The sequence below is a fragment of the Anarhichas minor genome, unplaced genomic scaffold (genome assembly GCF_050575085.1).
Source record: "Anarhichas minor isolate MPS153535 unplaced genomic scaffold, ASM5057508v1 ptg000027l, whole genome shotgun sequence".
Lineage (NCBI taxonomy): Eukaryota > Metazoa > Chordata > Actinopteri > Perciformes > Anarhichadidae > Anarhichas > Anarhichas minor.
In genome coordinates this window covers 4,313,492-4,327,671 of record NW_027466473.1, presented here as the reverse complement: position 1 = coordinate 4,327,671, position 14,180 = coordinate 4,313,492, and the positions used below count along the sequence as shown (strand labels likewise).

Genomic DNA, 14,180 nt, shown 5'->3' with positions numbered 1-14,180 from the left:
CGTTTCATGCATTACTTCAGTGGCCATTGCAGTGTTAAAAGAGCAAACAGAAACTCAGCAAAATTTAAAATAAAACGGTAAGATATAAATATATAAATAAATAAAAATGTATGGAAGTGGTTGTGTTGAGGTAAGGGCAGAGTGTAACATTAGTTGTCTCCTGTTTGTGTTTTATAGGCCTATATTTTTTTCAAACAGTTCAGAAATACTGGGGAATAATATTCCCTCCTTTGTTCCCATCCTGCCTGAAAAAAAACGTAATGACGTTAACATCCGCCATCTTGTTTGTTGCTAGCCCAAGAGCACTGGCACACACTCCAACATAGGTGGCGGCAATGCGCCATAACGCTTGTTACTCTACCCGCTGTTAAATAGAGAGACGAAGAGTCGTAGCAACCGGCTTTACGTTACAGCCAGCAGTCATGTTGTAACTGCTGTGAACAACATCAACATAACATACATGGCGAGAAGAACAGTCACGATGTCCCCCCTTCGTGTTGGCCGGTTAAGATGTTAATAACGGTGTGCTACGTCTATCTTTGGGTGCGCTTTCACAAGTGCTACTCGGTTTTGATACGTAACAGCCTGTCCCGACTGAGCAGCGGCAACTTCAGCTTCAGCTTCCGAGTCTGCTCCAGCTCGGCCTCAGCACCGGCCACAGCGTCGCCGACCGGGCGCCACACAGCTGCGCGCCGGCAGCCCGGTCCGCTTCCAGCCGAGGACAACGTTTTCCTCCAGCTGGGAGACAAGGCTGTGTATGTCACGGAGCCTCAGGTTAGATGCTTGAGCTAGCTTTAAATTGGCATTATATCGCACAACTGGATCCGGCCTGGGCCTGTCACCGCCTTGTTTACATTTCTCATTTAGCTCTAGAGCTACTTAACAGTGGTGCAAGAAGCTAGCAGTCCTGCTAGTCCTGAATTCCAAAACGCAACTTAAGTCAAAGTACTTCAACAGCTGTGATTAAGGAAATTGAATGAAAAAGGAAAACAAATCAGCAGTGTTTGGTTGGTAACTTACTGTAAACAGAACCAGGTTTACATACATAGCCCTAAATCACAAAAACTAAGATTTATAGACCCAAGTCAGACATAAGTCAGGAGGAGTCCTCATTTATGAGACTAATCTTGGACTTTTGACTTACTTGAGACTTCACTGCTTGAAGACCTAACTTGATATGAGCCTGTGTGTCACTGTCTACATGCCTTGATGTCATTCTGTGCCTTTATGGTCAAATCATTTTCGCAGCCTCCCCGTCACTAACTACTAATCACTGTGTAACAGCCTGGTAGTGTTTGGTGTCATTCTTCCCTGTGCTGTCCCCAGGCGTGCGACGACCTCAGCAAATGGACCGTGCTGTTGGGGTCCTCTCTGGTTTGCGGTCCGCGAATAGAGAGCATTTCATTCATCATAGAAGCTGCAGGACACAGAGTGGGCTACCATTCTCCTCACACGTCCAATAAGAAAGTAGGCACCACACATTGTCTAACAAGTAGTATCTTCAAGAGCACCATTCTAATTTAGTAAATCTGATTTATTTTGCCCCAACAGCCAACTTCATTATACCCAAATCACATGAATCTATAGTTCATATCTGTTATATTCTATGTCCATTTTTTCATATTTTATTCATGGCTGTTATCTAAATATAAGCTTGTATAAATACATTTTTTAGATAAACTATGTGTAAGGAAAACAGGCAGATGTACCTTTGCTCCTCCTCGACTAAGACACAGTAATACTGTGTGTATTACCGGTTTAGGTTATTGTAACTGGTATATAATATCTACTTGTACCAAGGACAGAGTCTGTAACATCCTGAGAGTTAACTTTAAGACAATAAGTTGAGACCAGCGTTTACCTTTCAAAAATCAGATTGCATTTAGCATCCTCCAGTGGCCAATCGCTTCCAACCTTTCTTACAGTATTTCAGAATCAAAAATACATACTGATACAGTTCTGTTAATCTAGTCATTTATTAGTCATACTGAACACCACCTATCGGTGAAATGCCATCAAACTTAGCAGAACTGTTTGATGTTCACATATGAACAGGCCTTCCATCTTTGGTTGGATGATGCATTCAAGAGTTATGACAGTGCTCTATTAACTGCCCACATGGTGGTGTTAACATGCATACAGTATGTTGAGCATATGCAGAGGGGGAACCGGTGTGCCAGCGACAAATATGCAAATTAAAAGAGCAGGCAGGGCAACCTGTGACTGGACTCGTGTTGATCGTCATGAAGCTCTGGTAGCTCTGTGTAACTGGAGGCGCTTCCACCTGACAGAAAAAAAGTATTCAGGTCTTTGTTCTTAATATTATCTCCATGCATCCCCTGCCTGCTTTCCTACAGAGCATGATTAAGTGATGCCATTTATTTATTTTCATCAACTCGGTAAGGTTATTTTAATTTTATTTTTTTAGCATGCTGGGTTTTTATTTTCATTTTTATAAACCACTAACTTGCTTTGCTCGTGAGGCATTTGGTTGCACTTTCCAGGACGGCTTCTCTTCTTTTGATGCGCTCCCTCTCTCCTCCACTTTTCTGTTTCTCCTTTCTTCCTCCAGTGCTGTCCATTTGTCTTCACACCGCTCGGCCATGTGCGCTCTACGCACTGACTGGATGTTGTGTGTCTGCCATGTTTTCACTTTGATTTACCCATTTCACTTTGCATTTTTAACACTGCTCTATTAATCTCTGTGTACATTTGTTTTTATTTCACACAAGTGGCTTCCTGATTATAGTATTTTAGAGTGTTCAAATGTATTTCTTAGTATGGGTAAATTAATATAATTTAGATACTTTAGCTGTTCATTAATTCTGGCATCACGTTTGCATATATAACTTATTTATCCTTGTATTTGTTTTCTTTCTATTTTCTCCATTTTCCCATTTTCTAATTCTCCAAACTGCCACTGTGAGAAAACCATTGCACACATCATAATTTATGTTTAGCGACTGAGAGTGTTTGGGGGAAACATCAAGTTAGTGTGGGAAGCATCATCAGTAACTCTGTTAACCTATTAAACTACAATGGTGCACCATTACCACATACTGTATGCCTTTATTATATTAGTATATACACAGAGTTGCCACTAGTTGCTAGCTACACCTGTATACATCTATTACAACTTCTATTATTCAACTTCCAACCTATTTTCAATGGCATACTTCATTAGTATTAGTTACAGTATAATGCAGATTTAAATATTATTGATCTTCAAATTATTTATTCATCTTTTGTGGGTTTGACAATTGCATCGAAATAAATGTTACTATAGTTAAGTAGTAACTTTTAGTTGCTCCTGGTTTAGCAAACAGCTCCCATCTCTATAACATGTAGCCTGGTTGCTCTGTCCAGAGTCTGTCTGTGTTTGTGCAGCAGACAGACATGATGAACTCTAGCGGATCAGTCCTGGGTGTCAGCTAACCAGTGATGTGTGTTGTGTGCAGGTGCTGAAGTGGTCTGACTACTGCCTCCCTCTGGCCCGCAGTCCCGGCCAGCCCTTCAGGGCCGTGGCTCAGGCCAGCGTGGACAACTTCAGCCGGCTGGGCGTGGCTTTTATCGAAGATCGCCTTCAGCTGGACAATGGACTTACGCCATCAAAGATAATCCGTATGTCGCCTTCAGTTCATTTTCATATTTCCCCTTTTCATATCACTGCCTCAGAACACCTTACTGATGTGGCAATATATCTCTTTCAATACTTATTTCATTTAATGAGCTGTGCGTCATCCGTTTTGTAAAGTCGCGGTTTAATAAACCAGAATGTGGCTTGAGCAGATTTCTAATAAATTGCACTGTATGTGCATTGTTCATCCTCATTTATACATTAGATGTCGGCTACATTTAGTGATATTATTCTTGGTAACTTCTGGAACTATATTTTACCATTTCTGATTGTTACATCTTAATATTACACTTACACGTTTACATCTTACATTAGCATCATAATCTTTGAGCGGACCCTTTGGCTGTGAACAGAAACCGCTATTTAGCAATTTATGCTCGTTTTAATTGACTTCAAGATTTACATATAATCAGAACTGTTTATTGCCAAGTCCGTTACACATACAATGAATTTGACTCGGTGAATGGTGCATAACAATAAACAATAATAACATCGTAACTGTTAATATATCTGTTACTGAATATTTAAGCCATGAAGTGTATTAGAGTTTAAATACAGAAATGCTTTTTGTAATATTTGCAATTAACCACTTTTATGTCAAACATTAAACTGTTTAGTTGTGTTTATTAATTGTATAGGATTTCTCAGACACATGGGGTGTTCTGGTCTAGAAACACAGATTTGTTTTTGCATTGTAAACTTAAAAAACTACACATTCAATATTCATTCACCCTCACTACCTGCTCAGCACCAAACTACAAACCGACAGTTAGCTGGTGAACATAGTGGAGCTTCTAGCAGCTGCAGAGACAGACATTTTTCTCAGGAGTCGATGGAAACTTGAATATTGAACTTTCTTTCATCGTGACTGCAAATAAGTGCTAAAGCTATCTGCTGGAAAAATAGACAACGTGTTTCGACTTTGTGACTTGGCTTAGCTGAAATACATGTATTATATATGTATAATTTTTACTAAATTTAAGTCACCAGACTGCACTGATGTTTTTCTAAATTGTTATGACCTTCCCGTAGCTGTCCTCATCCAAGAATCCACCCTCAGCGAGCTGCTGGAGAAGCAGTGTCCAAAGACCGAGACACCACCATGTCTCTGCGGCGTCCGGACTGGACAGGGCGTTGCTGAGCCTTTGCGCCATCACCTGCCGGCCGACCGCCAGCACCCGACGTGCCGCAAAGGCAGCCTCCTCCTCACCCCGGAGGTCAGGAGGAGGTTGGAGGAGCGGCGAGGGTCGGAGCCGCTCTGCGGCACTAAGGACCCGGGACCCATTTGCGACTCGGAGGACCGCTCCTTGGGGAACCATCACCACATGGAGGGCCACAGACACCACCTCCATCTGTCCAGCTGCAACGAGTGCTTGGAGCTAGAGAACAGCACCATCCTCTCAGTGAAATACGCGTCGGCTGAGAACATTCCGGACCTTCCCGATGATAACTCAGCAGGGCTGGACAGTGGCGCTGAGACTCTGGATGACGTCCACGATGCCAAAGGGTTTTCTGGGCAGAGCGGTGGACTGGACTGTAATATCAAGCCGCCAAATGTTCTGCTGTACACGGGCGGCTGCCAGGAGCGTTTTCAGTATGTCCGGCAGATTTTATCAGAGTGTATAAACATGGAAGACAACATAATATATCCCCTCCAACCACAGCAGGCTCTGAGCGACCTTTGGCTGGACAATACCAAGCTCCTCATCCTGGCAGAGAAGGAACCCCTGACCCCCCAGCTTCAGACCTGTTTTCTCACCTACCTTAGCCAGGGGGGCAGGGTGCTGGGGCTGGCCTCCACCCTGTGCCCGGCGGGCCTCTGCCTGGAGGCCAGGGAGGAGCGACGCGGTCGGGTCGGCAGGCTGAGCTTCACCAGGGAGGACAGCACGGAGCTGGAGCTAAGCGTGTTGTCGAGTGGGAAGGTCTACGTCAGGGACACGCAGGGAGGAGGGGAAGTGGAGCTCTGGGGGGAGCTGAAAGGGGACGCCCCCCATCAGAGGGACATGGTTGTAGTCAGGGTGACCCACGGAGAGGACGGCGGGGAGGCTGTCCTCTGCCAGGTAAAGACACATGACATCGCTAAAGGGGATGATTGCAGTGGTTTAAAGGGCTGAGTCTTCTTTGAAATGTTTATAGCTTCAGAGTCTTATTCGTCTCATACTCAAACAGCTCAGTGGACACTTTTTTATTTAGGTGGACCTGTTCATTTTTTATTGCAATCCAATTCAGCTTTGCCATGTATTCTACCATTATGAAGATTGTGATGTTCAGTTTTGATTGACACTTCCAGAGAGGTAAATGTGTGGTTGTAGTTGCAGTGGTGATGCACTGGACTACATGAGAGGGGACAAATATTCAAAACATATTTTAATATAATGCGGTGAAGTACAACTAACAATTTAACCTCAGTCATGAACATTATTATCAGAACATCCTGTAAGACGGTGCCTGATATTCCTCCAGGAGTCCTGGGTATCATCCAGCAACCCACATTCAGATATGACCGTCACCAGAGTTAATGTGGTTGTCCAGCGTTGGCTATGAAGCTTGCCGCTGCTGTTGAGGTGGATTGGAACATAACTCAGTCACCTCTGTCCTCACTGCAGCTCCTCGTATTGTCCTTTGCTTTCAAGCTGCATCAATTAGTCGTCAACTATTAAATCTAATCGAAAACTATTTAGACAATTGATCAAAACTAAAATATAACAACTCAAACTTGGTAAAGAAAAGAAAGTCAACACTGGTTGCAGCTTCTTAAATCTAAGTATTTTCTGTTTTCTTTACTCCTCTATCACTGTAACATTTTACAGACCCAGCAACTAATCAACAACAAAAATAATTAATATTTAATTACTTAATTTATATTTCGATATGAGGAAGAAGACTGCAATTTCTGAGATGTATTGTGAGGATATGTCTAAATTGCAAGTGCAGTTTGTTGAAATGCATGTTGATATTTGCAATAGGAAAATACTGTTTGGGACAGTCTGTAGGTAAGTCTAAGTCTAAAGCTTGTCAGACATGCTTTGTGTTCCCCTGTCTGCAGGTCCACCTGGAAATTGCTCCCGACCCCCAGAATTTGACGGCCAAAGGTTTCGATGAACTGAAGGTCAGCAACGCGCTGCGTTATGAAGTCTTGACGGAGATCCTCACCTCTCTGGGCCTCAGCTGCGAGCTCAACCAGACTCCAGCCCCAAGCCCAGTCCACCTGCTGGCCACCTCTCAGGTAAGACCCCCGCTGCTCGCCATCGGTACGTTGGCGGGCCGCAGGATTAAGATACGGTTGTGTCCAGACCAACAGAGTTATTCCACATAACAAGGCCCGTTATTCTCTGCAACATCAAGTACCAATACAAAAGTAGAAAAAAACAGTTTTCTGTGTCTATGGTCTATCAGTGTTTTCAGCAATGTAAAAACACAGCTAAGTCGATGTCTATTCATCCATCATCATCATTATCCATCCATTCATTCATATACACACACACACACACACACACACACACACACACACACACACACAAAGCAAGCACCAGATTTTTTTTGTTAAAGTTAATTGTATGAGCAGCAGCACAGATACCCGGCGTACTACGCATGTGGAAACAATTTGGCGTCCTTAATGTATGCAAATGTCTGAGCGTATATATACGTATATGCAGCTGGCCCACAGAAGGTCTGTGTACAGAGGGCCAGTACAAACAGGGCAGTAATCAGTCTTTGATCAGCCATCGCAGTGACTGGCTGTGGCGAGTGACACTTGGTTTGGGTACCATACGGTTTGATTTTTGGAAAAACATTTCAGTATGCTTTATCGTGAAGATATGTCTCATGACTGCAGTCAGATTAATAAAAAGCTCAAAGAAATATTTGGAATGATTGAAAAATAGTAATTTCAAATGTGTAGGTATAATACATAGCAAGTCTGAATTATTTATAGATTTTTTTAGGTGTCTAAAATACGTCCACCGCAGTACATTGTACCTCATACAGCCCTTTAAAATAGCCCCAAAAAGCCGTCTCTCCTCTGACACTGCACTGACAATAACCATAAAAGGTGCATGTCCACTGGAGATTTTAAGTTTCCGCATCACTTCATCACATCATCACTTCATCACATCATGTTGGACTGCGACTTGCCTCCAAAATAGTGATGTCACAAAATCAACAACAAACTCTGCACAGACATCATTCTGCACAGTGAAGGTCCAATTAATTTAAAGCAAAAAAATATACTTTTGTGATAATGAACACAGATTTGTCCTTATTTACATTTTATTTAAATATTTGTGGGGACGTGTAAGAAAAGGACGAGAATGGCAGCATTACTTTTGCACTTTTGTCTCAGGAGATTGAGGGCGTTTGATAGGAACGGTGTGGTCATCATGAAGAATCGCATATGTTTTTTACTTTTAGTACGTACTGCAGCTGCCCTTACAAAGTACATACTATTGCATGCAGTATGCATTCAATTGGGACACAAACATTGCTCCTTGAACTTTATCCCTCTTGCTCATACATCTGCGGCACAGAGAATTGTGGGTCAGAATAGCGGGGAAAAGCATACTGAATTTGACAAACTATGTAATGGGACAAACTAAATCTTTTTCTGTCATACTAAATAGAAAGATAGTGTGGGTGTTGAAACGCACAGTGTGTTTTGGTGATGCATGTACTCAAGACGAACCACTAGGGGGAGTCAGAGCTCCGGGGTTGCTGAGAAACAGAAATCAAGAACCTGAGTCACATTTTCTAATGTGACCTTTAGTTCCACTGGCTGGTACCATTGAAGGGAGATGTCCTACTTGGGCACTCCCTTAAAAAAACATAGTATTACATTAATATTGGCAGTAGTTGCTTTGGTATTGTAGTCGTTTTAGTCTTCATTGCTGTATATTTGGATTGCTGTGTGACCTTTAACCCTGCTGCCCCAGCCACTCCCCCCACAGTCCCAACAAGAAGCAGGCTTATGGAAATTGGGGGCTGCAGAATCGTTTCCAGATTGTTGTGGAGGAGAGCTGTGAACCTCAACATGTCTGTAGAGCGGCCTCTCTGCTCCTGGTGCACTACGTTGCATCGGTTCCAGTAGCTTCTATTCAGTCCTAAGGTTGTTTTTGTCTCTTGGTGTTTTGGTCCTAAGTCTGAGCGGTGGAGGTTTCCATTAGCGCTTGTTGTCGAGCATTGCTGCCCGCTCTCAACAGGTTGGAAGTTCTTCCCTGAATAAGTAGAATTTCACCGATTTCTTCCCATTCCTGGGCCAAATATTAGTAATATTCTCACCAGGACTTTGAAATTGACGTATTTGGAGCCCAGAAATCAAACCACTGTTATTTGTCTGTTTTGGCAGACAGACTTAACCTCCTCTCTGTGTCACATATTACATCCTTTCAGCAAGCGTAAGCGGTAGAACCTGAACAATACATTGGTGTGGGTAACATTATCTGCCAATATCGATCCACTTATATTGATACTATGTTTTGTGATACGAAGACGATTCTCAAAAATATGGTCAATTTTTAATGATTAAAAAATAGATATGCTGTCTCTGCATGTGCTGTATGTGTTTGTAACACTGTCTGTTTATATTTTTTATTTACTTAATTTATTACTTCAAGAATACCTTTTTTCTCAGACTTAATGCATAATGGTGGTCTGTTTTTTATACTTTGACAGTTTTTTTAAAAATTAGATTTAAAAGATCACATAACATATGCTTGAAGTATTGCAATATATCACAATATATTTAATCATAATATCACTATCAAGATTGCCAGATTCTGGCCAAAACACAGCCCTACTTTTTATCTCTCTCTCTCATTATCTGTATGTGTATACATATATATATATATATATACACACTACGCCAATTATCACTATTGATGTATACATATCTGCTGATAAGTAACGAGAAATGTCAAAAATTTACCAAAAAAGACACTAGTGTACAGATGTATAAATACGGCAGATGATAAGAATTAAATCATATACACTATCTACAGGCATAATTGTGCATAAATCTCACTTGGGTCATTTTACCAGTGTCTCTCCACAACTCGAAAGAAACAAATCGGTTGTGTAGTTTTAAACCTGTGTGGGGCCAGGGTAGCCACTACATCCTGCCACTGCAACAGCTGTAAGGTTGACACACTTGTCGTAGTCAGTGTAGTAGCAGGACTCTTTGCAGGTGATGAAAAGTCTCTCCAGCACACACTAATTCATTCAGTGTGGTGCTGATCAGTGTGACTGACTTCCACCGCTGCTCAGTGGGTGTTCCTGTTCTCCGCCATGAGGTGGAAAATCACCATTTCCCTCCGTATGGAAATGAAGTGGGCTCTTGAGTTAAATAGAATCAGGACAGGCATGGATTTGCTCTTATATTATAGAATTCATTCACAAGTGCAGAGGCCTATTGTGTGTCAAAGTTGTCAGATGTTATTTTCTTTATTTACAGTCATCAATAGAGTGAAAGTTGGGTGAGCATTCCAATGGAAGTCCAGTATTTCTGTTAACTAATGTGTTGGCCTATCATTAATTAGGCTCTGCAGTGGGTGTTAGGCTGTCATATATCTAATGGGACCGCTGACAGCCGACACCAATCTCTCGCCCTGACCTAACTAACCTTTGAGCTGGTTTTAACTCCTACTCTCACCCAAGCAAAGAGCAGACACTCGGCAGTCCTATACATCTACATTATATGTATTTAGGCTAAGCTACCACGGCACGCTCGGTTGTCCAGCCAACACTTTATCTAGCCCCACTAGTCTTACAAGTAGTGACTAGTTATATGAGAAAAAATGTCACTCCATTCGCTGACCTTTTCAAGCATCCTTGAACCCTATGCTAAGTGAGAAAGCTAACATTAACCAACAACGGGACAACGCCGCTGTGAGACTACTTTGCCAGAAGGAGAGCGGACGGGAGCTACGGAGAGGACAGCTGGCTAGTTATCTAGCAAGCTAGCTTGTCCATCTCCAGAGCTGGCTAGCTAGGTGGCGACTGTGGCTAAGTGGAGAGCAGGGCCGTCCTTCAATCAGAGGGACTAGCTCCGCTATTCGCATGTCGATGTGTCCTTGAGCAACACACTTAACCCCAAAATTGCTCCCGTAGCTGTGTAGCCTACGGTGTGTGAATGTGATAGAATCTGAATTTTAAGTCGCTTTGGATAAAAGCATCTGCTAAATGACTGTAATGTAATGTAATGTTACCTAGCTAGCTTGTCTATCTCTAAAGCTGGCTAGTTAGCTAACTAGTCTCCTGAGCTCATTCCTGCTCTTCTCCCGGCAAAGTAGTCTCCTAGCGTCAAGAAGTGAGGGACTGTCAGCCACCACCCAGCTGTTGGGGTGATTTTCTTTAACCAGTGTAACGTTAGCATGGAAGCGACCATGGTGGTCACAGTTCATCATCTCAAATATATGTGATATCGACTCTGCCACTCAATAACACAGCAAGATGACATTTTCCATGTCATGTTTCCAGAATCACTGAAGATAATCCACGGACCTCGTTGTGAGCAGTTTCATGTTGGGACTATGGTTGAAGGAAAATAGTTCCTACATTAAAATGCGCACAACGAGGTCTGTAAGTTGTAAACAATGCAAATTGTGTAAAGGAAAAAAAACGTTACATAACATAAATACCATCTCTTGTCCATATTCTGAGCTGGCTAGTTACCTTGCTAGCTAGCTTGTAACTAGCTGGGATTCAATGTAGGATTTTCAAACGGCTTCACATGACATCATTTTTTTAACAAAATGTGTGTTCGGATAGTATTTATCTGCCTGAAGTAATTAATATATATACCCTTAAAAATTGTGTTTTGCTGTGATGCTTTTCCTTCCCTGGCTTGTTTAAATTCTGCCAGCTGGGGGTGGAGCATTTATAACGCTTCCCCCTCCTCTGGAGGCCTTCTCTATTCTTTGAACTCATTTTCTGAAATTGGGACATCCCTCAACATGCCAGGTTTCCGTCGATTTCCGGGTCAAGTGATCAAGGATAGAGGAGTCAAGGAGGGATATTGGGGTGAACCCTAAGTTTTGTTGAAACAAACCTTGTCATGTTTCAGGCTTGCAGACATGTGTGGCACTGGGACCAATCTGTCATGCTCAGCCATTCATGTGGCAGGGTATGTTTATCCACAATGAGTTTCTGATCCATCTGTCAGTATCATACTGAGTGCAAATCATACCCTGCTATGTCTTGTGAGGATGACTTCACATTGATGTCGAATCAAATTTAAAGGAAATCATCTTTTCTAAAGTCAAATCTAATAAGAGAGGTGAAGGAAGTACATATGATGATATATTCATCATTCTAAAGACCAGAGTAAACATTAAGACAAGTTTTGTTGTGTGTAAGTACACAGGAGAGAAGCCTGATTAATAGGAAGTGACTGGAACAGAGCAGACTGGGACTGCTGCCTAATTACACCGTGTCATTGATTAGCCACACACACTGATTAACTCATTCAGCACATTTATTTCAAACGGAAAATCCATCAAATCCAACTCTTATTTTGGCCAGCTGATTCTGGATATGAAATGTCTCTCTAAAGGCTCGGACTGGGGGACGGTGCCTGATATGACAACCCAGTCAACTAGATAAATAAGTGTCTAAACTCGCTGCGGCTTCAGAAGATCCATAATTATTGACTGAGTAATGCCAATATTTAAGTTCCTTCATTGCCATGAACACTAAAAACAAAGACTAAGTAATAACAATACGATCATAACTATGTAATTACACAAAATGATTAACGTCTTCAGTAGGAACCAACAGGCTTGTAGCTGAGAGCCACAGAGTAAGGAAGTCAGAAAGTACTGACATACCTAGCCCAAGTAAAACAAAGTTTTACTGCCATATTAGTAGGTGCCTCGGCATATGTACTGTATATTATTATACAAAAGCAATTCCAAACTTTTCTAAGAGGTTTTCAGGTGGTTTGTCCAATAACATGACAGATGGATTTAGTTGTGTGTCTATAGAGAAATGGCTACGATAATTCATATAAAAGATGGTGTCATTGTCCTTCTCTGCTCCTCACAGGAGGCCAAGACCACCTTCGTGGATTGGCTGCGGACACGTGCGGATCAAAATGGCCTCCTCACATTGTCCAAGGCCTCCTTCTCGTTGGTGTCCAGTTCTGAGCTCCAGGACGGTCCTTCGCTTCCTGAGGGCTCTGTGGCCCTGGTCACCAACTCCTTAGAGTCCCAGAGCTGGCCGCAGTTCAGCATGGAGACCTACAGAGAGAACCTGAAGACCAGCCTACTGGGGCACACCCTGCTGTACGCTGAGGTCGCCACATCCACCATGGACCTGCTACAAGGGTAACACATGCTCCTATGAGCCTGCTTAGTGTTGGGAATGTGCACTTAGGCTGGCAGCTGCGTATTTTCACGGGCAAAATGGCGGCTTTGTGGCCGAATGGACATGCAACACTTGGTTTTTGATTGCTGCAATGTGCACGGGCTAACCAGCTGTAGCCTTACATGGCGCCTTTCATCACTCTAAAGCACAGTTCCCTGCAACTATTCAAATAAACTAGTCGGCTTTCTTGCAATTGTTACACTTGATTGTTCAGAGCCTCCAACAAGTCCAGATGAAATTAAATTCATCATGTGCTCACAAGATGTAGTATGGATCTTGTGAGTTGTCTCACAACAGGGTCGACTGGGATAATAATTCACACCGTGATTCTGGCACCAACCTCAGACACAAATCTCCACACATTCACTCAAGGTAAAGAATTACTGTCAATGCCAGGAACATGTCTTTTAGTTTTATAACTACACACAAAAAAAGGCTGAGAAAAAATATTTAAAAACAGCCAAGTGTCTTCAGTTTTAGGAGTTGGTCAATTGATTTTCCATAATTAAAGTATATATAGTTTTTGTTTTGCACTTTATGTTTCCTCAAAACCATGACTGGACTTGTGTTGATCATCATGACGCTCTGGTAGCTCTGAGCCTTGATTTAAATATTATTTCCATGCGAATCTATCTCCTACTTTGTGGAGATTACTTTTATTTGTTTTTTAAATCACACAATCCAGTGAGGAAAGGTCGCCAGGTACGCCTTTCTGTCTGGTTGCTTTGCGTATCTTTACAGTTGTGAAAGAGCTCTTCATGTGGAAAAGCCACCTGCAAAAATTTGGATTGGGGTAGTTTTGATTATTTATACAATTTTGAATAGTATCCTTATCTAAACAGGAATCTTGTGTGAGTGTAACATTTCTAACTTGAAAGAGATCTATGAATACGTGACACATATGATACCTTTTTCCATTAGTTTAGAACTAAACCTGAACTGACTGCCAGTGCTTAGGGGCAACAGTTTGATCAATGTAAGTTCAGTGTTGATATGCTAGGTGACATGATATTCACTAAATATACTCGTCACACTGCAGACAGTGCAGTGTTTTATTGACAATCTTCATGAAAAAGATTTGTGCTGAATCTAAACAGATTTTTAATAAATTAACAAATAAACCCCCCTGTGCAGGAAACAGACCACCAACCTCCCAGTCTGAGATATTCAGTCACACATGCACGAA

General features: G+C 42.1%; 1 protein-coding gene across 4 annotated transcripts in view; it reads left to right on the top strand.

The window, feature by feature from the left end:
* Positions 1 to 392: 392 nt before the first annotated feature.
* The window catches only part of hlcs (holocarboxylase synthetase (biotin-(proprionyl-CoA-carboxylase (ATP-hydrolysing)) ligase)), a 32,165-nt gene continuing 18,377 nt past the window's right edge, over positions 393 to 14,180 (top strand). The window contains exons 1-6 of one of the 4 annotated variants that reach the window (XR_012956275.1): positions 393 to 774; positions 1,327 to 1,467; positions 3,459 to 3,621; positions 4,670 to 5,697; positions 6,684 to 6,863; positions 12,674 to 12,954. Coding sequence is in view for 3 of the 4 variants with exons in the window: in XM_076101602.1 (XP_075957717.1) it covers positions 511 to 774; positions 1,327 to 1,467; positions 3,459 to 3,621; positions 4,670 to 5,697; positions 6,684 to 6,863; positions 12,674 to 12,954 (2,057 nt within the window). In the remaining variant the exon portion in view is untranslated. The remainder of the gene's footprint in view (positions 775 to 1,326; positions 1,468 to 3,458; positions 3,622 to 4,669; positions 5,698 to 6,683; positions 6,864 to 12,673; positions 12,955 to 14,180) is intronic. The other 3 variants (XM_076101602.1, XM_076101599.1, XM_076101600.1) reach the window with 3 other exon arrangements.